This window comes from Lissotriton helveticus, chromosome 4_2, assembly GCF_964261635.1.
Source record: "Lissotriton helveticus chromosome 4_2, aLisHel1.1, whole genome shotgun sequence".
NCBI lineage: Eukaryota > Metazoa > Chordata > Amphibia > Caudata > Salamandridae > Lissotriton > Lissotriton helveticus.
Window position 1 is genome coordinate 120,387,099 of NC_136064.1, and position 25,840 is coordinate 120,412,938.

The 25,840-nt window shown below is 47.6% G+C and overlaps 1 protein-coding gene and 1 non-coding gene across 2 annotated transcripts in view; both read left to right on the forward strand.

Moving 5' to 3' along the window:
* Positions 1-9,908, forward strand: part of LOC144752079 (nicotinamide N-methyltransferase-like) — a 143,175-nt gene extending 133,267 nt beyond the window's left edge. The window contains exon 3 of the mRNA XM_078640030.1: positions 9,206-9,908. Coding sequence (XP_078496156.1) covers positions 9,206-9,641 — 436 coding nt within the window. The 3' untranslated portion in view covers positions 9,642-9,908. The remainder of the gene's footprint in view (positions 1-9,205) is intronic.
* A 7,452-nt stretch (positions 9,909-17,360) lies between these two features.
* On the forward strand, positions 17,361-17,514 carry LOC144752307 (5.8S ribosomal RNA). Its single transcript, XR_013594081.1, has one exon. It is a non-coding gene; the product is annotated as a 5.8S ribosomal RNA (ribosomal RNA).
* Positions 17,515-25,840: the final 8,326 nt, after the last annotated feature.

Below are 25,840 nucleotides of genomic sequence, written 5' to 3' on the forward strand. Positions count from 1 at the left end.
CCTGCTGTCTCGTAGAGAGCCTGTTTGATGAGGAAGCCGAGGTTGCGGGCTACGGGGGCTGGATTCGGCAAAGGACCCATATCACAGGGCCAATGCCGAGGGCCCCACAGATCAAAATACCAACCTCGGTCTTGTCACCATTGAGCTTGAGCAGATGGTCATGCATCCAAGCAGCAACGCGTGACAGGCCAGATTTCAAGGCAGAGACCTCACGGCCCTCACTGCTGGAGAGAGAGAACACATCTGCGTGTCGTCGGCATACGAATAGATTGTCAAACCGGCGTCCTCCACGATGGTAGCAAGGGGTCTAACATATATGTTAAACAGCAGAGGGCTGAGAATCGACCCCTGGGGGGCGCCATATGCCGAGGAGTAGACAGCAGATTCAGCTTCTGTCGAAAACACCTGAAAGGTGAGCTCACTTAGAAAGGAGGCAATCCAGGCCAGCGCAGATCCAGCAACACCAAGGGAGCAGAGAGAATCAAGAAGAATGGAATGAGACACGGTATCGAACGCTGCACTCAAATCCAAAAGGATGAGTGCAAAGGTCTCCCCGCGATCGATACCGTGCCGAAGCCTCACCGTCACCCCGAGGAGTGCGGATTCAGTGGAGTAATGTGCGCGAAACACAGATTGGGACGGATGTAGATATCCCACGTTCTCGACAAACGAATTAAGCTGAGTGTTCACATGCCGTTCCAAGATTTTAGAACATGCAGGCAGCAGGGATATGGGCCTGAAATTGGCTAAGTTAGTGATGTCCGCGCGGGTCTTTTTCAGCAAGGGAACGACCATGGCATGCTTCCACTCCTGTGCCACCATAGACTCTGTAAGAGATGTATTCAGAAGTCTCATTAGGACTCTCCGTGGCTCGAGGTCTAACAGTTTTAGGATTTTCATAGGAACAGGGCCCCGAGGGGAGCCTGACCTGATACTGTTCAAGCACGATGAGAAAGTGATGTCATCAAACAAAAGCCAGTCGGAGATGTGCATTGAGGGAAGGGGAAGAGGACTGCTAAAAGTATCTGCCGGTAGGGAATCAGCAGATGGCAGAGGAGTAATCAAGGATTCATGGATACCCTTCACCTTAGAGATAAAAAAATCTGCGATGGCATCACACTGTGGTTTATCCAAAGCCGGAGGAGAAGGTCCCGTGTCTGCTCCCGTTAGCTTCTTCACCACTGCAAAAAGAGTCCGCGGACAGTTCTGTGCTTGAGTAATCGTGGATGCCGTGAGGGTGGCCTTTTGCCAATTTACAGTTAGCATGATAGCTCTTTAATGCTTCTTTATAAGCCACCTTACTAGGGGTTGAATAGGAAAGCCTCCATTTTCTTTCCAGAGCCTTGCATTTGGCTCGTTGTAATTTTAAATCTTCAGTGAACCAAGGTGCAGGAGGATGAAGGGATCTGTGATTATTAAGTATAGGAGGAAGGAATGCAGTTACAGCATTCGTTAACCACTGGGAAACTACAGCATTAGATTCTGATTCAGAGCTTTCCAAAATCGGAGTAGATTCAGTAAGATGTTGATTGAATGCCACCATATTAAGCTTGTACCACCGATAGAAAGGCTTACTCTTACCGGCACAGGGCTTAGAATTGGGTAAAGAGAGAGGTAACATGAAGTGTACCGCAAAATGGTCTGACCATTCTAGTGGGCGGGCCCTTTGGGAGCAGTCGTAAGGTAGATTAGAAATAATTGGGTCTAGCAAGTGACCGGCCGAGTGAGTAGCCCCCGAGTTGCAAAGTAAAAGATTAAAAACTTCGAAGTCAGATAATAACGACTGACTGAGAGTACCTTCAACATCTTCAAGATGGATGTTAAGGTCACCAAGAATGGTGAAGTTAGCCGTTTTAAGTAATACGGGGGATATACTTTCAGCCAATGAAGATATCCAAGGGCCAGCATTGCCCGGAGGGTGATATATCAAAAGACCGGAAAGCGTTAGTTGAGGGCCAATCATTAATTTAAATAGTGCCGCCTCACATCCAGGGAGAGGAAATGACTCCAACTTACATTGGTAGATGGTTTTAAAAATAATAGCAATCCCCCCACCCTTCCCGGAAGCCCTGTCCTGATGTACCATCACATAGTTGGTGGGAACGGCTATGGCAATGTCAGGTCCAGAGCTTTCGTGGAGCCAGGTCTCAGTCAAAGACCATGCATCTGGCGACTCATCGTTTATAAAGTCAAATAAATTGAATTTATTTTTCGGGAGCGATCTACAATTAATACTCCAAAATTGGAGAGGAAGGGAAGTCAGGAGTTTCTTAGTGGGCTTCCTTTTGCCCCGGTAATGCGCCTTGGTTGTTTGTGTCTTAGAGAGCAACATTTTGCCGGTAGAAAAGCCACAACCAGCACAGGTAAAGTAATGGGTAGGCAAAGTACAGGAGATTCAGGAGACGGGTATGCAGGGTCACAAAGATCTTAGTGTAAAAGCAGAATACTTTAAACGATTGGCAGAGAGATCATGAGTTAACCAACCTGAGCTGGAGTGCGAGATGTCAATATGCAGCCCGTCCTGCAGCCCGTCCTCAGCACGGACGGGCGCAGACGGGCTAATCTCAGGCATAACTCCGGCGGAAATCCGGCGATCCCGCTGCCCGTTACCGCTGCGCGTCAGCATGGCTAGCTTTTATGCTGGTCTGGCCTCCTAGCGACAACTAGACCGCTGGGAGCATGAAGTGCCGCCGGGCGTGTGCCCCACTCAAGATGGCCGCCAAACGAGACAGGGCGAGGGACCCGCAAAGTGCGGTGTTCTTCCCGATTAAAATGCAAGTAAGCAGGTTAGAGATGCGAGTGTGCGAAGGCCAGTTTTAAAAACAGGGAAACAGGCAAATAAAAATTCAACTTATTAGACAAAACGGGGATTATTAAAATATGCACGCAGGAGCTGCACGATGATGCAGCGATAGTCCAATAATGCACCGGAGCTTGTAAAAGCGCTCACCTGAAGTTGCCTTGCTTTTATGCTGGTCTAGCCTCCTAGCGACAACTATACCGCTGGGAGCATGAAGCGCCGCCGGGCGTGTGCCCCACTCAAGATGGCCGCCAAACGAGACAGGGCGAGGGACCCGCAAAGTGCGGTGTTCTTCCTGATTGCAATGCAAGTAAGCAGGTCAGAGATGCGAGTGTGCGAAGGCCAGTTTTAAAAACAGGGAAACAGGCAAATAAAAATTCAACTTATTAGACAAAACGGGGATTTTTAAAATATGCACGCAGGAGCTGCACGAAGATGCAGCGATAGTCCAATAATGCACCGGAGCTTGTAAAAGCGCTCACCTGAAGTTGCCTTGCTTTTATGCTGGTCTAGCCTCCTAGCGACAACTAGACCGCTGGGAGCATGAAGCACCGCCGGGCGTGTGCCCCACTCAAGATGGCCGCCAAACGAGACAGGGCGAGGGACCCGCAAAGTGAGGTGTTCTTCCCGATTAAAATGCAAGTAAGCAGGTCAGAGAAGCAAGTGTGCGAAGGCCAGTTTTAAAAACAGGGAAACAGGCAAATAAAAATTCAACTTATTAGACAAAACAGGGATTTTTGAAATATGCACGCAGGAGCTGCACGATGATGCAGCGATAGTCCAATAATGCACCGGAGCTTGTAAAATATATAAGATAAGATGGTAAGAATAATCCTTAGTAAATTCCTTAGTAAATCCCCACTAGGAGCTGTCACCAGTCAGCTCAGTCCTCAGCTCCTAACTGACACTAGCATCAGAACATAACATTCCAAACTGTGATATCATTCCAAATGATTACATATGTGAAACAACTAGAAAGCCAACACTACAATACGCCTTTAACATGGGACGTTAATTTATGTCTGGATTGGATATCTTTGACCGTATCACTTCCAATGAGGTACACCTCCTGGGGTTCATCTTTTCTCACATGTATCCTCCTCTTTCAGTGCACTGCACCCAAAGACAGGGGATTCATCGTCAAAACTAACTCTCTCTAAAAATAGGTCTATGTTTAAAGACAATTTTCAAATTACAGGAGAAGGGCTATAAATTCTGGTGTAAGATGTCCCATGAAATTCTACAAAACAGCAGGTGAGACAAATAGTCTCAATTAATGTTAACACATGATGACATAATAGAGGTAATGTTGTCAAACAAACAGATGGCTGGCAGGTAGACATTTTTTAAAGGTTCCCTTGCAGAAACTTGATAATTTCACCACAGGATATTATACCTAAAAAAGGTCCGGGGGAATTTAGACTTATCTTAAGGATATCAGCCAATGATATTTTGAAACCACTGGGGCTTTATCATGATGGGCTTTTTGTAAACACACTATGTGGTTGCTCTTTGCTTTTCTAAAAACATTGACACATTTCTTAAAGTTCTCTGTTAGCCTTAATGCCATTTTTTACAATCCATCTATACGTTTTCCACCTGTCACCTTGGTGTTTTAAATAGCTCAACACATTATAAGACTTGAAAACAGGCAACCTAACTATATTTAGGACTATAACTTTATCAGAAGATATTAAGGGACAATTTTCCAGGAGGCTAATATAGATGCCTGGAGTTCTCAAAAAGTGAGGTGCCATGTAAAAAAACTGATGTCATTTGGATATATAGATCGACAAAATATACACACTGAAAACAGGCAACCTAACAATATTTATGACTAGAACTTTATCAGAAGATATTTAGGCAACAATTTTCTAGGCGGATAATATAGATGTTTTTTAAAAGTGAGGTGCCCTTGTAAAAAAAAAAACCTGATGTCATTTGCATAGGTAGTTTCATGAAGTTTCCAGTGAATCAATATTTTAGATTTAAAGGTATGGTTGAGGGTAAAATGGTTGCTGGTATAGAAGTTGGCAGACAGATCCAGTAATATGATGAGACAGGGATAATCTTCATCTGTGATCAGGAGAGCATTGTCTCTGATTTGTAAGATAGGTGTCCTGTGCTACAGGGTGTCTTAAGCTGGATTGGTGCAGGGAATAGCTGCTGTTGGATTTATATTTTTCAATTATTCTGTTGTCAACGGTTAGGTAATTGATGGTCCAGAAGTGGATACATCAATCAATCAGCATTCTTATGAAACATGACTACTCACCTAAGAGGGTCTCAAGGCCCTGGAGGTGTATAAGTAGTTCAGTAGAACCTCCGGGTCTTGAGGTCCATCCTGAATTGTGGCTGTGGCAGTGATTTTCTGACAATATCCTCAGGATTGATTGATGGCCGTCTGGTGTGGGTTTCTTCAAGAGGGGCAATGTATTCAGAGATTCTGGGACAATTATTTGATTAAGGAACATATTTACAATGAGTAGGGTTGATAAGGTGTCTCCAGTGTGGGTGTTGTTGCGGAACCAGTAAAAATATCTTTATGGATATGGCTTTGTTGGATTTGAGGATATCAGTGAGGTCCGCAACAGGCAGTAGGAAAGGAAAGCATCATGTAATATAGCATTGAGGAGTTGGTGGCATAGGAGAAGAAGACTTGGTGACGTCAAACTGTTTAAGGATCAACTGCATGAAGAAGAAGTTGATGGCTTTCAGGTGCCTGTGGAGTGATGCATTAGAGGGTAATTTTTGGGATTGGGTAAAACATTATTGTCTAGAAGAGTCATCAGCAACTTGTAAGAAATGGGGTATTTGGTGTTTAGTAATAAACGCAATCCTTGTAAGGTGAAAGACAAAAAGTCACTAACTTAACATGTACTTAACCAAAGGCAGTTTGACACGAAAACATCAGGCTTAAATTAGAGGCTATGTTTAAAAATGTATGCAACAAATTAAACTGTAATAACTGAAAACACACTACAATAAAACTCAAAATGTAAAAAATATAATTAAACCAAAATGTAAGTTCTATCCTAAAGCAATCTGCTCTGCTTCGAGTAAGCGACAGTATTTTCTGCCCTTGCTCATTCAAAGCAGATCATTGTTTACTATAGCTTGGCGAAGGCAGCATCCAACCCTGGGACATTGCTCGAGTAGCACTGGTGGGTGGCAGTACCCAGGGCTTTCTAAGGCTCCAGGAGTGTGGTCAAATGGCCCGTCCTTTCTTTAACTTTCTCTCGAGGAGGAGGTTGTGCCAGTGTTCCGTGATGGACACCCTTCATTATTTTGTTGTTTGCCCGGGGCTGTAGGGGTCAACATAGCTTCCTCCACTATTAAAAGTTAAAGACCAAGGGATGGTGGCGGAACCCAGGTCTGCAAGAGGGTTCACAGAGCCACACAAATTATTAACTGGAAAGCCATGGCGAGGTGGTGATCCTCGGGGCTAGGAGGGGATCCAAGACCTTCCCTATATTAATTAAATAAAGAAGCCCAAGGGAGGTTGTGGTCCCAAGTGCTCAGGGTTGCCATGCAGGCACCCCCTGCATAAAATGTTTTATTTAAATTAAGCCCTAGGAGGGTGGGAACATGTGGCCCCCTCCATTATTAAAATAATCCCACCAGGACCGGGCTCTTCTCCCAGGCTTCTTTTAATCAGTACTGAGGGCAATTGAATTGATAATTCTTAATGGGGTGGAGAAAGGGGTGTGGTCTGCGACCACCTCTCAGCAACCCACTGTGTGGGACTTACTGGAGGTAACAGTATTGCTGGGGGATGAAGTCCACATGACTCCTGAGCGACCTTGGAGGCCAACAAACCCTCCTTTTACCTCCTGTAAGTCCTACACAATGGAATTCATGAGAGCTTGTTGGAGGCCGACCCCCCTTTCTCCACCACGCAGCAAACATTATTACTATTTAAAGAAGCATTAGAAATTCACTGGAAAAACACATGTAATAGGAACAATATGGTTAGGCTGACATTTTACTTTTGAAAAACCTGTCAAATTCAGCTGTTATACTTAGCTGACCTAACTATAAATCACGCCTCTGCAATGCACTGCTGATGATTTCATTTATTCATCACTCATTACATGGTCAGTGACATCACTGATGACATTTCAAAGGACAAGGCTGTATGGCCACCAGTGACGGCTTCTTTATAGACACCAAATGAGTCTGAGATGTTACTGAACCCCCTCAATACCAATATCGGAGTTTGACTAAATAGTAGCTAAAATCTAAGATGTTACCCAACTCCTGATCTATATTGCTCTCCTGTCTGGCTGTAGATCTAATAATAGACAGTGAATTGTTGCTGTAAAGGGGTTGATTCTTGTACATGGATATGAGATGGGAGGGCTCCCTGAGAATTGGTACCAAGGACTTGGACAGCAAGCATGATTTTGTTAGCTATTGGATCTTTAAACTGATTACTGACTTCATTCTAGTTAATATTAGAGGTCAGGGGCCTACTGTTGCCTTCTTGCCTAATGATTACAGCTTAATGTTTCCCCCACAGATTATTCATGTGTTAAATTTGGACATGATAGTGAGTGTTGATTGTTGAGACCCTCTGCCAGTGAAGAATGATGACAGAGACCATGTTGACTTGTGACTGGAAGGACAGAAGTCCCTGGGCCAATAAGATCTGAGGCCAATGAGGTCAGGGCTGCAAAATCTAGAGGCATTTGTGAGGGTACACGTGTGTTCCAGAAATACTTCCTAATTGAACATTTGGTGGAATGAGTCAACTGTCCTACAGTACAAGTAAGTGACTCATAATGGGTCTCTCCCTCCTTTTGTAGTGATTTATCCTGTTCCTGCCCTGATGCTTTCCGGTTAACCTGGGATAATTTCTGTCTCCCCTTTCCCTGATGAGACAGTACTTGTTTGAGTTTTTAAAAGTTTGAGCGGGGGTTTATGAGTACCTAGGATGTCTCACAGAGTGATTTTGGATATTAATCTGGTCCAGAAACCCCAACCAGAGGCTTTGTCTAGTGAAGCATAGCGTATTGCAAAAGATCCACCTCACCTCCTGCAGTGCACCTGGTGCATAGACATGGGCAGCCAGCATGAGGAGCACAAGCACGCTGAAGATGTTAGAACTATGAAATCTGCAAATTGAGTGGGTGGGCCCTTATTGTTACTGTTCTTCTTGTCTCCTGTCCTCCACAGGCCCTATGTCCTCAGTTCACCTGTATACTCCTAAGCACTCCTGTAACACATCAGAGATGAACCTTGAAGGTCCCTGGTAAGCAGTGAACCAAGCTCTGAACAATTACTGGGCTGTGTGTTGTAGTTCAGAAGAGAGGTGCAGGAGAGGAGGAGGAACCAGCAGAAAACCAGACTGCCCCAAATTCTCAGGTTGCCTGAATAAGTTGGCAAAATTGCTCTGTGGACCGGGCTGCAGGGGGCAGGGCATATGCAGGCAAATCTGCCAAGTCACCTCACCTGCTGCCAGCCCTGTTTATTTTTATTTTTAACTGTTGTGCCACGCCACTCAGCACTATGCACTTCCAAGCTTGGGTGGAGGGGTTGATGCAGTAGCAGTTGTGGTGTGGTAAGGGTCCTCCTCCTAATGCTGCCTGTGTCTGCACCCATTCAGAAGAAGTCCGCAGCTCTGTCCATTGCCTTCACCTCCACTTGCACCCATATCTGCTCCTGGTCACTTTCAATGTACTTCGCTATTTTCAACCGGTCTTGTTAGGGCTGGATTACTGGAAAATACTTCCCCACCGGAATTGGAATCAAATTCGACTGGCCACCAAATGGCTTCCCCTGCTAGATCAACCGTCTACGACATTGAAATTAGTAAACCTTAGAATTTCCCATAAAAAACAAAGTTTATGGTGACCTTATGGTTGGGCTCACAAATTACACACAGAAACCCATGAAAGTTCAGCAGTTACAGGTAGAGTTATCTCAATAAACTATAACTCAAGTCTCTTAGATTTTGCTGTTTCATTCAGGGTGAGGGATTTGAGTGGATGGGAAGTTTTATTGATGGCGATGGGGATGACTGCTCCCACACAATGTGTGATGTAGACAGAAGGATCACTGTAAACATATCTTGCAATGACCATATTTTAGTAATGATGGATCTTTTTCACTTTGCCTATGTACAGTATTCTATGTTATGTCAAGCAAACCTCTGACTCCAAAAAGCAAAACTGACACCAGCATTTTTATTGGGAATTTATGGTAGATAATAAATCTGTGATACTGATTGCTCTAGAGAAGTGCAGGATAGAAAGTCCACAGCAGAGGCTCTGGGAGCAGCCATCTTGAAAACGGTTATACATTTTTCCATAACAGCTATGAAGATGTTTATCTTTGCATTACAAAACAAGAGTCATTCAACAATTAAAAGCATATTAATCCCCTTTTATCTCTTTGTTTTAGTGCAAAATGGACTGAGAAGCAGCAGATAATGCAAAGAAATATCAAAAGAGTCCTGAAATATGATGTCATGAGCTGTAACCCTTTCTCTCCCATTATCCACCCCCAGGCTGACTGTCTGCTCCTGACTCACTGTGTGGAGCACTTTGTCACAGACAAGAAGTCCTTCTGCGAAGCTATGGAAAATGTTTCTTCTCTGTTAAAGCCTGGGGGTCATCTGATAATGATTACAAAATTATATGAAACATTTTACACATGTGGTGACTTCAAGATGCATGTTTTCTGCTTTGATGAGGATATTATGAAGGATGTTCTCACGGGGGCTGGTTTTGTCATTGAGGAAGATCACATTTATCCTCGTCAAACAGAAACTTTGCACAGTATAGCTGATTACAAATATTTTGTCATTTTAAAAGCTCGCAAAGAACACAAAATATAATATTTCAGTAAATAAAGAGTAGACTTACAAGAAGCAAACTGATAAAAAAAAGGTAAGCTCGAATGAGAATCAAATTAATGTATTTGTCATTTTCCAATGATGTACTTTCTTTAAAATTATAATAATTTCTTTAAAATTGGAGTGAAATGCTGGTAAAACATCAAAGTAGTCCATTATGCTGTACAATGTTGAGTAAGAATAGTGAATAAAGCTGTTATTGATTATTTGTTGCATAAATGCAATCAATAAACAATGACGTCATCCTAACTCCTGGACATGACTTTCCTTTCAAGACTTCTCATTCCTGGTGTTTTGTTTTTTACTCTAAACCCCAAGGGTCTGGATCCTCATGAAGCAATTATATTCATAACCAAGACGCCTGAATGGGTACCACTTCTCAGGACAAATGTGTCAGTATTTGACTTTAACTTCATTTTAGCTCTATGAATAAAATGACATTAGGGGAGGTTAAGCAGGGTGACCATGCACTCATGCTTTCTTTAAATGTATTATTGAAGTTAGGAGGTCAGTTTATTCTACTTCAGCCAGTGGCATATGTTGAAATTCATTATTTTCAAACTCAAGGCTTCAAACATAAGACTTGGAAGGATTTAGGAAGGAGGAAATGCTATGATGATGTTTTCAAGAGTGATCCAATAGATGGTGTCCTGTTTGTGTGTTCTGCTTCAGGACTAACTCAGTCTAACCAAAGATTGCTGCTCCCAGCCCATGAGCTCTCTGGGTGCAGTGGGACCTAACATAGGAGATGGCCAGCACATGTACTTCAAAACCTCTCATGATACAGTTTAGGAACAGAGTGACACCAGTGACCACATTGTGGCTGTGGCCACATCCTGCACTGAAAGCTCATTGAACTTCTTTCTGCCTGGAGAAAGGTCAGGTTGTGCATGGGGACGGGCTACAGGTGATGGGCAGCCCATGTACTTCAGATTCTTCCCTGCAGTTAAAGCTAATGGACATCAGTTGTACAAATTAACCTAAATCACTGCCACTGCTCATGACCATTGACTCTGTCTAACCATTCTGCCTGCCAAAACAGATGGAGAATTCAAATTACGCTACAAGTTGTGGTAAATATTTTAGTAATTTACCTTGATCGAAATTTCTATATCAATAAGGTTAAGTATGAAGAGCAGAGTCCGTGGTGGTTCGAATTCAGGGTCTTTATTCAGTAACTCGAGTTAAGGGAGAGCTCCGTTACCTGAGGAGGATCGGAAGAATCTCTAACTTTATTATCGGAACACATTGTATTTATACACAGAAAAGAGGAAGGAGCTTCCCTTTAATGCAGGCACGTGTCATATGTTGCAATAAAACAGAAGTCATGACTAAAGAAAAGAGGCTGCGTCATGAAAAGAGGAAACATGGTAGAGGAGATGAGGCTGCATCATGAGGCTACGTCATGAAAAGAGGAAACATGGCAGAGGAGATGAGGCTGCGTCATGATTAAAATGAGGAAGCACAAGAGAAACAGAAATGTGGAGAAGTAAAACTAGGCTGGTTCCTTAGATAAGAGAGAGATGGTTGTGACAGGATGTCTGTTTGTCGTGTTTCAACATTCGGGGGGTTCTTCTTCTCGGAATTGGTTGTCGTGGTTTAGCAGAACGGGGCCTATTTCTCGGAATCGGACAGATTATAGGGAAATGGTTACAAATGGGGGGGGGTCTTGTTCTCGGCATCTGCTTAACCACAGGAATGTACGGTTTGAGTGAGGAAGCTGGTTCTCGGAATCGCACTGACCATAAGGATGTACCTTTGAATTTTAGGGGAAGGAGAGTGCGAGTGCAACTTTGTGTGCGCGTGATCGTTTTTTGCTCGTGTGCTCGTTTTCCGGCATGATGGGCTCGGGGACGTGACTGAAAGGGTGTATGATGGGACATAAACTACGAAAAATAATCATTTTCCACAGAGTGCACAGCATCACCATCACTTGGGTTTCCCAAAATGCCGAGTCAGTACTTTGTAGAGTGCGTGCCTGATATTCAGCGAAGCAGTGTGCCATAGGATACTAAATTAGAACGAAACACACTGTTGTTTAGAAAGATGTAAGTAACCTTATCGGTCTTTTTATCAATCTTGTCTTATGTACATCTCCTGCAGAGTTAACCCGTATTTGGTCATGTGAAGAACTACTGTGTTACTCTGAGCAATGTTTTTCATTTTTGTATATTTGGTGTTTTCTCTCACCTTTTGAGAGTTTATATGGTGACAGTTTTTCTCATGTATATTTGAGGTCCCCTGGAATTTGGAGCATGACTGTCTGGAAAAGGGGGCCTTGTGCCGCCGAAACGCGCGTTGACCAAGTGCGGGGTCCCATACTGAGTTTTGGGACCGACTAATTGGCGTGATGACTCTGCCAATTAAGATTCAGTTTCCTTTTTTTCAGATGCTGTGGTTTTGAATGAAGTGTGGGTATGATTGTGGTATCATCTTGTGATTGAGTGTATGATACCAGGGGTTTATTTATTTACTTGAAGTATATTGTGTTCTTTTTTGTATCTATTTATTGTTATATTATATTTCTCTCTTTTTTGTATGAACTATGAAAATATTTATAAACTGTAACTGTGATAAAATGTGTCTTATGAATTTAAGTATTAAGAAAAAATATAAAAACATTAATGAATTGACAAATTGAAAAATAAAAAGCTTTATATCTTTGAAGAAAATAAAAATGATTGTTGTGTATCTGTCACTGAGATTAAACTAATAATGGGATGTATACCAGTATTTGAATATTATGGCCCTTCTGGAACAATTCTTCTTATTGATGCTCCCATAAACTCAAGCATGTATTGTGCAGCCTGTGCAGCCTGTGTAAGGTGGTGAATACACCCCTTACTTAGATACAGGCTACCTATATCTATTCTAAATCACTGCACATATAAACCTATCGGTCACCCCTATGGCAGACCTTATCAATCCTGAAGGCAGGGTGCTTAACTTTGTGTGAGAAGGTGCCCCTGCATGACCAGAGCCCCTCTGCAGCCTTCAGAAACTATTTTCCAGTGTTGTCTTTGATGCAGCCAACCATATATATTTAAGTGCATTATAACCTTGCTGTAAATGCTAACTTTAAAATGGCTGCTTAGAAACATTTTGGGGCAGATTTACAACAAAGTAACGCAGCACGGTGCAGCAAGTCATTTTGCTGTGCCGTGCTGCGTTAGTTTGGAAAGCACAGAGGTATGACATATTTACAAGAATATGTTGCATCTCTGTGCTTTCCCCTGCGCTGGCGCACAAACTGCAACCATGCGCCGGAGCAGGCAGCTTTTCACCATGGTGCAAGGATGCCTGTGTCGTGGGAGATTGTTTTTGTGCAGGAAGGTGCCCCTTCCTGCACAAATACAATCACAAGAGGCTTTTTACTCTTTCAATGAGTGTTGTAAAATGCAGCACGCATTGAAAGTGAAAAAAACGGGAAGAAATTAAAAATTTCTCCTCGTTGCGCCTCGCTACGCAACCTGTAGGGTGGCGTAGCATTCACACTCATCTCCAGATTTCAACAACAACACTAGGGCTGGGCGTAGTGCCACTACGCACACTATGCAAAAGTTTGAAAAAAAAATGTGGAAAACGGGGGCGCGTCCTGGGAGTCCATGTGCCCTGGACAGGGGTCCCTAGTGCTTGGGCAGACTCCCTGATCTCCCCGGCCTGGTTGGAGCCCAGGAGCCCTGCAGCCCCAGAGCCCCAGAGCCCTGCAGCCCGAGCCCTGCAGTCCCTGAGCCCTGCATCCCCGGAGCCCTGCAGCCCCGGAGCCCCGCAGCCACTGGGGCCCTGCAGCTCCCGAGCTCTGGAGCCCCAGTGGCCTGCAGACCCAGAGCCCTGCAGTCCCTGGAGCCCTTCAGCCCCCGGAGCACTGCAGTCCCCGAGCCCCGGAGCCCTGCAGCCCTGCACCCCCGGAGCCCTGCAGTCCCGGAGCCCTGCAGTCCCGGAGCCCCGGAGCCCCGGAGCCCCTGAGCCCCTGAGCCCCCGAGCCCTGCAGGCCTGGAGCCCTGCAAGGGCAGGCTGGAGCCCTCCCGCAGAGGCTCGGGGCAGGCAGATTGGCGTCATTTCGGTCCCGGCCATCTGGTCGCCCCTCTCGCCTCGGCCATCTGGCCGCGCCCAATGCTTTCCTATGGGGCGACCAGATGGACGGGTTTCCCTGGAAGTCCTGATGAGGTGCCATTCGCCTCCCAGATCCCAGCCAGGGCTCCAGGAGGTCGGGCACATTCGCGCCTAGGTTCCCCCGAGCCTTGTGGTGCGCACTTGTTCCCAGAAAGAGGGGTAGCCTTCCTCCGGATTACTAGGGACAAGGTCCTCTGGGACCCTTCTCGGCCTAGTGGTCATCAGCCGGCAGCTAGGTGGGCCAGGATGCCGCCCCAGACGTGGGTCCGTCCCTAGGACTGCCGCGTGGCAGGGTGCCTGGGACGGGGTCCAGAGGGCCCAGGGAAGGCTTCCCCTGCGCCTCCGGGCCCTGGGAGCCACAGCTGGGTCCAGTGGCCCCACCGGGCCCCGGGTCGGGTGCTAGGGCCCTGGGCCCTGTCCCCTGGCCTGCCACACTGCCAAAGGCCCGGGACGGGGTTCCGTGGTGCCCGGGGAGCCTCCCCGTGCTTGACCGCGTTCAGGAGCTCCATCCGGGGCCTTGTGGCCTCCCCACCCGGGGCTCTGTCCTGGGTCCTGCCGCGTGGCAGGGTGCCCGGGACGGTGTCCGGCAGGCCCGGGGAAGGCTTCCCCTGCACCTCCAGGCCAGGGAGCCCCGGCTGGGTCCAGGGTCCCCGGCGGGCCCTGAGTTGGGTGCTCGGGCCCTGGGCCCTGTCCCCCGGCCTGCTGCACGGCCAAGGGCCCGGGTCAGCGTTTCGTTGTGCCCAAGCAGGCCTCCCCTGCTTGTCAAGGTGCCTGGGGGCCCCGGGACCGAGGGCCTGTTGGGGCCCCCTGGAAGCCTCCATGGCTGGGGCCCCACTGGGGCTCTGGGCCTCCGGTCCGCCATGCCCCGGAGCCCGCTCACTCCTTTGTTGGGGCACAGGGTGTCCAGACGGCTCCCCTTTCGTGCCCGGCCATCTGGTCGCCCGGATCCCCTCGGCCATCTGGTCGCCCGCAATGCTTTCCTATGGGGCGACCAGATGCCCAAACTTCCCTGGAAGTCCCGATGAGGTGCCATTCGCCTCCCGGATCCCAGGCAGGGCTCCAGGAGGTCGGGCTCGTTCGTGCCTTGGGTCCCCCATGTCACCTCGAGTGCACGGATTACAAGAAAGGGGGGTTAATCTTCCTCCGGATTACTAGGGAGAGGGTCAGTCAGACCTCCATGAGGTCCGGAGATTCTGAATCAGGGGAAAGTAGCCCGGGGTCCTGCCCGCCGGGACTCCCAGGGGCCCGGGGACACTCCTGCCTCTCAGCCCCTTGCCGATGGTTCTTTTTTCTCCGAGTTTGATCAGGCAGACCTGCGTGAGGTCCGTCCATGCTGAGAGCGGGAATGCGTCCCGGGGCCGGCCCGCCAGGGGCCACAGGGACGCTCCTGCCTCTCAGCCCCTTGCCGATGGTCCTTTTTCTCCGATTTTGATCAGGCAGACATCCGTGAGGTCCGTTAATGCTGAGAGGGGAAAGGCATCTCGGGGCCCACCCGCCAGGGGCCCCCAGGGGCCCGGGGACTCTCCTGCCTCTCAGCCCCTTGCCGTTGGTCCTTTTTCTCTGAGTTTGATCAGGCAGACCTCCGTGAGGTCTGGCCATGCTGAGAGGGGGAAGGCGCCCCGGGAGCCCGCCTGCCTGGGGCTCCCAGGGGCCCAGGGACGCTCCTGCCTCTCAGCCCCTTGACGATGGTCCTTTTTTTTCCGAGTTTGATCAGACAGACCTCCGTGAAGTCCGGCCATGCTGAGAGGGGGGAAGGCGTCTCTGGGCCTGCCCGCCAGGGGCCCCCAGGGGCTCGGGGATGCTCCTGCCTCTCAGCCCCTTGCCGATGGTCCTTTTTCTCTGAGTTTGATCAGGCAGACCTCCGTGAGGTCCGGCCATGCTGAGAGGGGGAAGGCGTCCCCGGGCCTGCCCTCCATGGGCCCCCAGGGGCCCGGGGACGCTCCTGCCTCAGTGGAGCCTGCAGCTTAATTTGACTCAACACGGGAAACCTCACCCAGCGCGGACACGGAAATGATTGACAGATTGATAGCTCTTTCTCGATTCTGTGGGTGGTGGTGCATGGCCGTTCTTAGTTGGTGGAGCGATTTGTCTGTTTAATTCCGATAGCGAACAAGACTCCTCTATGCTAAGTAGTTACGCGACCCCCAGTGGTCGGCGTCCAACTTCTTAGAGGGACAAGTGGCGTTCAGCCACACGAGATCGAGCAATAACAGGTCTGCGATGCCCTTAGATGTCCGGGGCTGCACGCGTGCTACACTGAACGGATCAGTGTGTGTCTCCCCTTCGCCGATAGGTGCGGGTAACCCGCTGAACCTCGTTCGTGATAGGGATTAGGGATTGTAATTATTTCCCATAAACAAGGAATTCCCAGTAAGTGCGGGTCATAAGCTTGCGTTGATTAAGTCCCTGCACTTTGTACACACCGCCCGTCGCTACTACCGATTGGATGGTTTAGTGAGGTCCTCGGATCGGCCCCGCCGGGGTCGGCAACGGCCCTGGCGGAGTGCCGAGAAGACAATCAAACTTGACTATCTAGAGGAATTAAAAGTAACAAGGTTATCGTAGGTGAACCTGCGGAAGGATCATTAACGGAGGAGCGGCCGGAGCGACCGACAGCACCAGCCCGAAGCCCTCGGCCACCTCTTGCAAGCATGCACCCTAGGCACAGGGCCCGGCCCAGCCCTGGCGTGTCCCGGCCTGGCAGAGCGGTCCGCAGCCACATGTGGCGCTCAGGTTTAGGACCGGAACTTCAGTGGGCCTCTCCCCCCGGGGAAGGGCCTGACCGACACGAGAGGGACTGGGTGTGGGGGGCGTCCCCCATCCCCTGTCCCTCTGTGAGATGGAACCAGAGTTCACCCGACACGGACCCTCCACCGCGGGGTGGGGGGGTTAAAAAAATGGCAGTGCATCCCCGAGCTGATACCGCCCCTCCCTGCAAAAGGCCCTGGCACTGGCTGGGCTCTCCCATGCCCGAGTCCTGGCCCGACCGGGGCCCGGGTGGCTGAGGAGGTGCCCTTCTCATGTGGCAGGGCGGCCTGGAAGAGAAGGGGCCGGGGGCCAGTGAGGGGACCCTGGCTCCTCTCGGTGGGAGGCGTGTGGGATGGGGAGCCACCTGGCTCTTCCCTTCCGGCACCTCCGACCCGGGCAAAAGGTTGGGGTGGGCCGATTGCCAGCCCCCCGGCACGGCTCGGGGCCGCCCGGAGGCGGACGGCTCATGTGCAGGCGGAGTGACCCTCCCTCGTTGCCAGGTTCCCGGTTTGACCCGGTCCCGTACGGCCGGGCCGAGGGGTTTAAAAGACTCGTGTGGTCCCTCTCGGTTAGCCCGGGAGAACCGGTGGCTGTGGGGCTGCCTGCTCCCGTCACAGCGGTAGCCCCCCTTCCTCTCCTGCGGGTGGGGGGGGGGACTCCCGGGCCAAGCGCCTGGCAATGTTTTTTTATCCCAATGGTGCAGTCTAACTTCCAGAGGGGAATCCTTAAACGGGGCGCCCGGGCCGTCTCGCAGCATGGGCGGCGGACAGACGGCATCGCCTTCCTCCTGCCTCTCCTGCGTCCCCGCAGGTGGGTGAACATTTTCGAAAAGTTGCCTGTGACTCTTGGCGGTGGATCACTCGGATCGCACGTCGATGAAGAATGCAGCTAGCTGCGAGAATTAGTGTGAATTGCAGGACACATTGATCATCGACACTTCGAACACACTTTGCGGCCCCGGGTTCCTCCCGGGGCTATGCATGTCTGAGGGTCGCTCGATTGTCAATCGCCCCAGGACTTCCCCAGGACGCGCTGGGGCCGTCGCAGGGTTAGCTCCGCTTCCCCTTCGTCCCCCCACAAGGTCAGACCCCGATCGCCCGTGGCAAGGGTCCCTCGCCGGTGCCTGCCGTGGAGGTACCCCGCCGGCACGCCTGGCCCCCGAGAAAGAGGCCCGGCAACCGGTCCGCCCTGGGACCCTTCCCGGGACCTGGTGCCTGGCTGAATGCCGCGCGTGGCTGTCTGTGGTGTCCCACCGGCTGCCCGTGTGTATGCGCCTCGGGTGCCCACCTCCGCGGCTGGCTTCCCGGGGAGGGCGAAACCCTTCCAGACGCGATCCGGGGAAAGAGGGCGCGTGCTGCCGGGATGCTGGGCCTTACCCCTGCTCCGGCATGGGGGTGCCCGACCTCCCCCGGCAAACCCCCCCTTTGACTCTCCGGCATCATGCTTGCGACTATGACCTCAGATCAGACATGGCGACCCGCTGAATTTAAGCATATTACTAAGCGGAGGAAAAGAAACTGACCAGGATTCCCCCAGTAACGGCGAGTGAAGAGAGAAGAGCCCAACGCCGAATCCCCGCCTGAGGCTGAGGATGCTTTGTTTGGACTTTGCAGAGTTTGAATGATGTTAACAGAGGCCAAGAACGTTTCTCTATGTATTTCCTGTACTGTAGCCCGTTCTTTAATTCAGAATTGGAAATCTAGTTAACTTCTCTCTCATTTGAAATGGTTTGATAAAATGAAAAGGACTCGAAATTTTGAAGAAGCTTACGCTAGACGGGTGGGGGCCACTAGGAAATTCGAACAAAATTGGACGTTTTTTAACGATTTAGAAAAGTTAAAAGACAGAATTGAACACTTGTTTTCCATATTGATGTGGTAGCTGTGACTGCTATTTGTGATAAAAAGGCACTAGCACTTTCTTTGTTATTGCACTTTATAATCATAAGCACTTTTCCTGTTGCTGTACTTTATTAGATGATTTGAACATAGCTATTTTTGGATGATGATGTTATCAGCTTCTACAGCTATATTTTGTCTAAAATGTTATCATTAAATTAAAAGCTATTGTATCTGTTTTCTACAAAGATCTGTGTCAAAGATACTCAAGGACTTACATTGCCTGCCAATAAACAAACGTATTGAGTTTAAGGCTTTATGTATTTTTTTTAAGACCACACAGGGTATAGGACCAGGTTTTTCTAAGGGGAACTTGATACCCTACATCCCAGCACACAATCTTCGTTCATCCTCGGCACAGGATCTTATTGTTCCCAGGAAAATTGTCCTGGGGGGGAAGAAGCTTTGTATTGGTCGCAACTAAATTGAGGAATTCTCTACCTACAAAATTGAAACAGGAGACACATCTGTTAGCCTTCAGAAAAGCATTAAAGACCGGGTTATTTATTCATTAAAACGCCTGCGAACTCTTCAGTCAAAATTTGACTGTTTCGCACTCTATAAATTGCCATTTCATTTCATACCACCATGATAGAGGTTGACATTTTTTCTCATTTACTACTCTGATACCGCAGCAGCAGCATTACACATCAAGGTAACATGCTTAGCACTGCCACCTGCTCTAGCTTGAACCCGATAGTCCATAATCTATTCAGGTCAAGGGGAACATCTGCTTCATATGCATCTCTTCAGTGCTTCTGTCAGGATACATGTTTTTAGTCAGACAAACAAATAACCAATGTTGTCCTATTTTTGACTGAAACTTTTAAAAGCTCCATGTAGCACTCTTTGGGTACTCCATAATGAAAAGTGACATTTCTATGCACAGCATAAGGCTCATGTTTGTGCAACTTTAATGAAAATATTCGACACACAATGTTGAGCTTGTATTGTAGATCATGACTGAAAGACATTGTAATTTGACCTCAAAACCTTAGGCTGTGTCTGAGCAGTGTATACACTGCTTCTTTTATCATAACTACAAAGAAAAGTTTTTGAATTTATCATGATCAAACTAACTTAAACCTACTTGCATATTCAGATCTTTGTTTGCTGTTCTATGTCTCTGTGCTGAGATTTACGTGATGATCCTTCCGTGTATATTAAGTCTTCAGCAGGTGAACCTTGGCTTTTAGATAACAAATAAAACATAAACAGACTGGACCATGAGATGCAGAATCTGATATTGAGGCCATGGTCAGCTCAAGCAGCAGACCTGAGAGCCGTGGCAAGAAAATGACAAGTCATCTACAATTACTAGCTCCTGTGCCCTGCCTTGTAATAGAGAATGTGGCAGAGTGAGGCTGCCCTCCCCAAGGTCAGGAGAATATATTCTGGGTCTTTTTTGTGGAAGTTCTGACATTTCATGTGCTCGTCAACAGGTCTAAAGGGTTTAAAGTCAAACAACAAAAAGAACAAATCAAATTTATGACAGCATTAAAATGACTGAGTGGACAATGGGACTCTGTAATTATTATTAACACAACAGCATTAGAGCACTGCGAGAATACTAGCGGTTTCACCACAAGTTTCAGAGTTAGTAAGGGTGGGTTTTCATATTGAGTCGGTCATTTTAGGCAGAAACTGAGAATGAAGCAGAGTTCATGTAGTAATCTGCAAGTGGACTTCACTGCATCCATTTTCTTCTTCCCCTTCCACTGCTCACATACTTGAACCTGTATGCATAACAGACACATTGTCTACGGCAACTACCGAACCTCTGTCAATAAACCCCACACCATATAAGAAGATTTCATTCAGGCATCGCAGCAATATGTGAAACAACTGAGAAAGGTTATCAGTCTTTCTTCAGAGTGTGTACACAATAATCTCCAGGAACTCTTAATGCCTTCATAGCCGTGCTTTCCCGTGCCATGCCTTTTTTTTGCTATTTGGAGCAGTTTGCACTTTGGCCCCCATAACGTTTTGTTCACATACGGTATCCATGCCAAATTTGCATCCTTTCCTTCCTGAGGATCCTCAAAGGTAACCAGGGTTAGTAGATTCCCCTTGAGAGAACTGAGAAAGTAGTCAAAATACAGCTGAATGTCGTTTTTTGGGGGAAACGGGGAATAAGTGCTGCAGAAGACAGCATCTTTTTTTCCCTACAAATGTTATCCACAAAGGGTGTGTTGTGCTGAAATACCCAGAACAGGTAGCCTTCTGTAAGAAAAACACAATTTTCTATACAGTTTTGGCATTTTACTGGGACAGAGACTATTTTTGCTATTTGTTGTGCTTCAACCACCTTCCAGTTAGTGGTAGAACTAGGTGTGAAAACAATAATGGATCCTGATAAGCTATACATTTTCAAAAAGAAAACAACATTCTGAATTCAGCAAGTGGTGATTTGTGGAGATGCTTCAAGGCTTTTGTAAAGAAACTAACCGTTGAAATGAAATTGAAATTGTGTTGAGAAAAACAGCCATTTGTGCCTACATGTATACCTGCAACTTGTTCTTACTATGCTAGGTTTTTTACACCAATATACAGTTACATCCACAGGATCTTTCTAGCTGCAGAAATATATCGGCGTGTAGGTTCAAAAAGAACCCGAGGTACCCAAAGGTTATATAGCAATTCATTTTGTTAAATACAAAGAGTGAAAAATAGGGTTCAAGGAAACCTATTTATTTCCAAAATGGGAAGAAGATTTGGAGTTTAGAAGCTGTGATTCTTTGCACATCTCTGAATATATGGGTAGCCATACTAGCAGGTGAATTAGGTGGCAGTTTTCAAAATGTCTTCTTTTTTACACACGTTCCTACATTAGGATGGCTGAAATGCAGAAAAAGACAATGGATAATCATTTTTTGTCTACAATCCCCTGTTTCCCTAAGTCGTCTGATAAAAATGGTACCTCACTTGTGTGGGTAGGCCTAGTCCCTGTGAAAGGTAATGGCCCAAAACGCAACATGGACCATCATATTTTTCCACACAACAAAACGCTTTTTTGAAAAATGCCTAGCTGTGGGTTTTGGGCCCTAGCTCAGCCAGCACCTTCAGAAACCTAGCAAACCTGTACATTTGCTAAAGCTAGACACCCAGTTTCTGTTACCCAGAATCCCTAGCAAACATCAAACTTCGTCAAAATAACATTTTCCTCACTTTGCTGTGATGGACAGTTCTGGAATCTGCTGGGAGCTACAAGCTTCCCCCAAGATTCTGATAAGAACAGTACCTTACTTTTGCAGGTAGGCCTTGTTCCCGTTACAGGAAACGGGTCAACACACAATGTGGACACATCACATTTTTCCACAGAAAAGTGACCCATTTTTGGCAATGTGCCAAGCTGTGAATTTTGGGCCCTTGCTCAGCCAGCATCCAGGGAAACACGGCTAACTTGTACATTTTTAAAATACTAGATACCCAGGAGAATCCAGGATGGGGTGACTTGCATGGCTCTCCCAAGGATCTGCAACCCAAAATACCTAGCAAACCTCAAACTGTGTTAAAAAAGGACCCATTTTCCTCACATTTCTGTGATTGAAAGTTCTGGAATCTGCTGGTAGCCACAAACTTCCACCCACCCAGCATTTCCACAAGTCTCTAAATGGTACTTCACTTGTGTGGGTAGGCCTTGTTCCCATGACAGGAAATGGCCCAAAACGCTGCATGGACTTATCACATTTTTCCACAGAAAATTTACCCTTTTTTCAGTATGTCTAGATGTAGGTTTTGGGCCCTTGCTCAGCCGGAACCTCAGAGAAACCTAGCAAACCTGAATTTTTTGGAAAACAAGACGCCCAGGGGAATCAAGGAAGGGGTGACTTGATGTCTGTCACCAGTGTGTATTACCCAGAGACCCTTGCAAACATAAACTTTGTGCGGAAAAAACACATTTACCTCACATTTCTGTGATGAAAAGTTCTGGAATCTGCCAGGAGCCACAACATTCCACCCACCCAGCATGCCCTAAGACTCCTCATAAAAACAGTACCTTAATTGTGTTCTAGTGCCCGCAGCAGGCAACGACCCAAAAAGTAACGTAGACACACCAAGTTTTTCCAAAGAAACGTAAATTTTTTTTGCAAAGTTCTTAACTGTGGATTTTGGGCCCTAGCACAGCCGGCACCTAGAGAAACCTATCAAACCTGTATAGTTTTTTAAAACTAGACACCCAGGGGAATCCAGGATGGGGTGACTTGTGTGGCTCTCTCCAGTGTATGTTACCCAGAATGCCATGCAAACTTCAAACTTTGTAATTTGTGGAAAATGTGTGGAGCCACAAACTTCCACCCACCCAGCATTACCCCAAGTCTCCCAATAAAAATGCTACCTCACTTCTGTGTATAGACCGAGTGCCCGCAACAGAAAATGGACTACAACTTACTGTGGAGAATTGAAAATTATCTATCACATAAGAACCTATTTTTGCAACGGGTCATCTATGTTTTTGGTCCAGGGTTCTGCAGTCATTTAGGAAAATATACCAAATCCCAGACACAAATGTGAGGAAAATGTGTTTTGTTTCACCTACATTTAAGGTTTACCGGTGATTTTGAGTAGAAAAACATTGGAATATCCATGCGAGCCACAAACCCTCGGTCTCCCCCGGTTGTCTACTTTTCAGAAATGTCTGAATAAGGTAGGTTTCCCTCCATGGCCGATGAGCCTGGGACAAACAACAAAGGTGAGTCCCTTGCAAAACTAGGTAATTTTATGATTGATCAGTTTTGATGCATCCACAATAAGTTTTAATGCCCTTCCCGGTGGCAGACACTTGGCCACCCACACAGGTGAGGTACCATTTTTATTGGGATACCTGGGTGAAGGCTGGGCAGTAAGGAGTTTGTGGCTTCTTTATAATTCTAGAAGAATATGGCATAGTAATTCAAGGAACATGTGTGACTGTAGTCTAACTTACAGGTTTTTAGGGCATTGTGGGCAAGACAATCTACTGCGCCCATCTGCCCCTCAGGGGGGGGGGGGCAGAAATCCCACTAGACGCGAAGGATTTTTTGGGCTAAATTTTAATTAGAGTGGGGGCTGCCCAAAACAGGCATGCCAATGCCCCCACCCTAATAAAATTTCGCCCAAAAAAAACATTGGCATCTAGTGGACTATATTCCCCTCCGGGGGGGAAGATTGAGGGCTACTGCCCCATCTGCCCTCCAGGGGGGGCAAGTAGGATGCAATTTTTGCGGTGAGGGGGTAGGGGCATGGGAATGCACATTTTGGGCAGCCCTCACCCTAATTCAAATTTGGCCCAAAAATCACTAATGTCAAGGGGGCAGATTAGGGGCCAATACCCCATCTGTCCCCCAGGGGGGAGCAGAAATGCTATAATGGTGGTGGGTGGATGAGGGCATTGGCGTGCCCATTTCGGGCAGCCGGCCATTGCCCCATCTGCCCCCCAGGGGGGGCAGGTAGACTGTAATGTTTGCAGGGTGGTGGGAGCATGCCCATTTTGGTCAGCTCCCACCCTTATTTGTACTTTCTAAAAAAAAAAACTGGTGTCTAGTGGGCTTTCCACCCCCTCCCCGAAGGGGCAGATTAGGGGCCAATACCCCATCTGCCCCCCTGGGGAGCAGAAAGACTGTAATAATTGCAGGAGGTGGGGGCACGGGCAGCCCCCACCCTAAAAAGAAGCTTTAAAAACAAATCCCTGGTGTTTAGTGGGTTTTCTGCCCCCTCAAAGGGTCAGATTAGGGGTCAATGCCCCATCTGCCCCCCAGGGGAGGCAGAAAGACAGTAATAATTGCGGGTATAGGTGGGGGAATGGGCATGCCCATTTTGAGTAGCCCCCACCTTTATTTTAAATATATTTAAAAATCCCTGGTGTCTAGTGGGCTTTTTGCCCCCCCGGGGGGGGGGGGTTTGGGGATACTGATCCCATCTGACTAAAGACAAAATTGTGCCAAATAACATTGGGGGAGCAAAGACCCTTGACTAAGGGACTCTTCCCCACTCCCCATTCCCTGGTGTCTATTGGGTGGATCCCTGCTTGGGAATTGCCCTCCTGTGGCAATCCCCAAGCAGGGATCAACTGGTACCCTTAGAAAGGGGAGATTCTCCCCTATCCAACGGTACCTCTCCCGTATTTCTATGTGCTCAGGACGCTGAGATAGCCCCCTGAGCACATAGAAAGGGACACTGAAAAGAACCTCTTGGCTCATTTCAGTTTCGGTTTCCCTGAAATGACGTCAGCAAGACGTGCGTGCTGATCATCATTTCAGGGAAACAAGGGGGGCCTCGGGAGGTGGGGAAGCCCTTCCCCAGCTCCCGAGGCTTTGGGGGAGGAAAGGGAATCCCTCTGGTGCCCCCACCAGAGTAATTTCCGGGGGTGGGTGTCATGACTCACACGAGCACTGTGTGCCATGACGAGCTCAGCTCATCATCAGCAGGGAAAGGATTAATATCTAATCTGGTGACCACTAGGTATTTTTATTGCAAAATATTGTGTGCATTGTGTATATCGCTGGTACTTTTTCATTTAATCCAATACAATAAGATTATGCTCTGGAAAACCAGGCTGCTTTACACTCCTTCTAGACTTATCCTGAAGGCTGCACCCCACAGATATTACTTAGAAAGCTTCTTAGGGTTGTCTAAGCCCACTAAAATCACTTTGAGGATTGTCTGAATTAGTGCAGAGTGCTCACGTACATAAGGGGCAAGTGCCAAAAAGCCTGGGTAGATTCATGGAAACACCCATGCTCCACCCATCTGATGCTTGTAAGGTACAATGTGATGCAAGGCAACAACTTTAATCAATCAAAGATTTATGAAGTGCGGCAAATCACCAGTGAAGGTCTCCAGTGCACCCTCACTGGTGATTTGCCGCACTTCATAAATCTTTGATTGATTAAAGTTGTTGCTAGCTGTTTCATGGTAATAGTATTCATTAGAGTAGCCAGGTCTTGTGTTCTTTCCTGAATTGCCGCGGCGATGAGGCTGTCCTAAGGTGCAGGGGGAGGTCATTCCAGGCTTTGGCCGGCAACAGTGAGAACGAGTATCCTCTGTTGTTGCCTCAGCAGATCCAAGGTTGTTTGAGAGATAGAGGGAGGTGGATCGTAGTTGTCTGGTCCGTCGGTGGAAGGTCATGTGTTTGTTGATGTATGCTGGTCCTTTGTTGTGCAGGGCTTTGTATGCATGGGACAACAGTTCGAACTGGCATCTCTTCTAAATCAGGAGACAGATTAGCTTTTTGAGGTGGGGTGAAGTAGGGCAACCGGGAGGAGGCCAAGGAGTCTTGACACTAAGGGCCTCATTTATTAGGCTCCTTGTGCACCAGAATGTCACATTTTGTTCCAAATTTATGAGGCAGCCCTAAGCCACATTTTTAGGCTTAATGCTGCCTCATGAATATGGTTCCCTTAACCCCTTCGCTGCGGCGGCAATTCCACCGCAGCGCTAGGG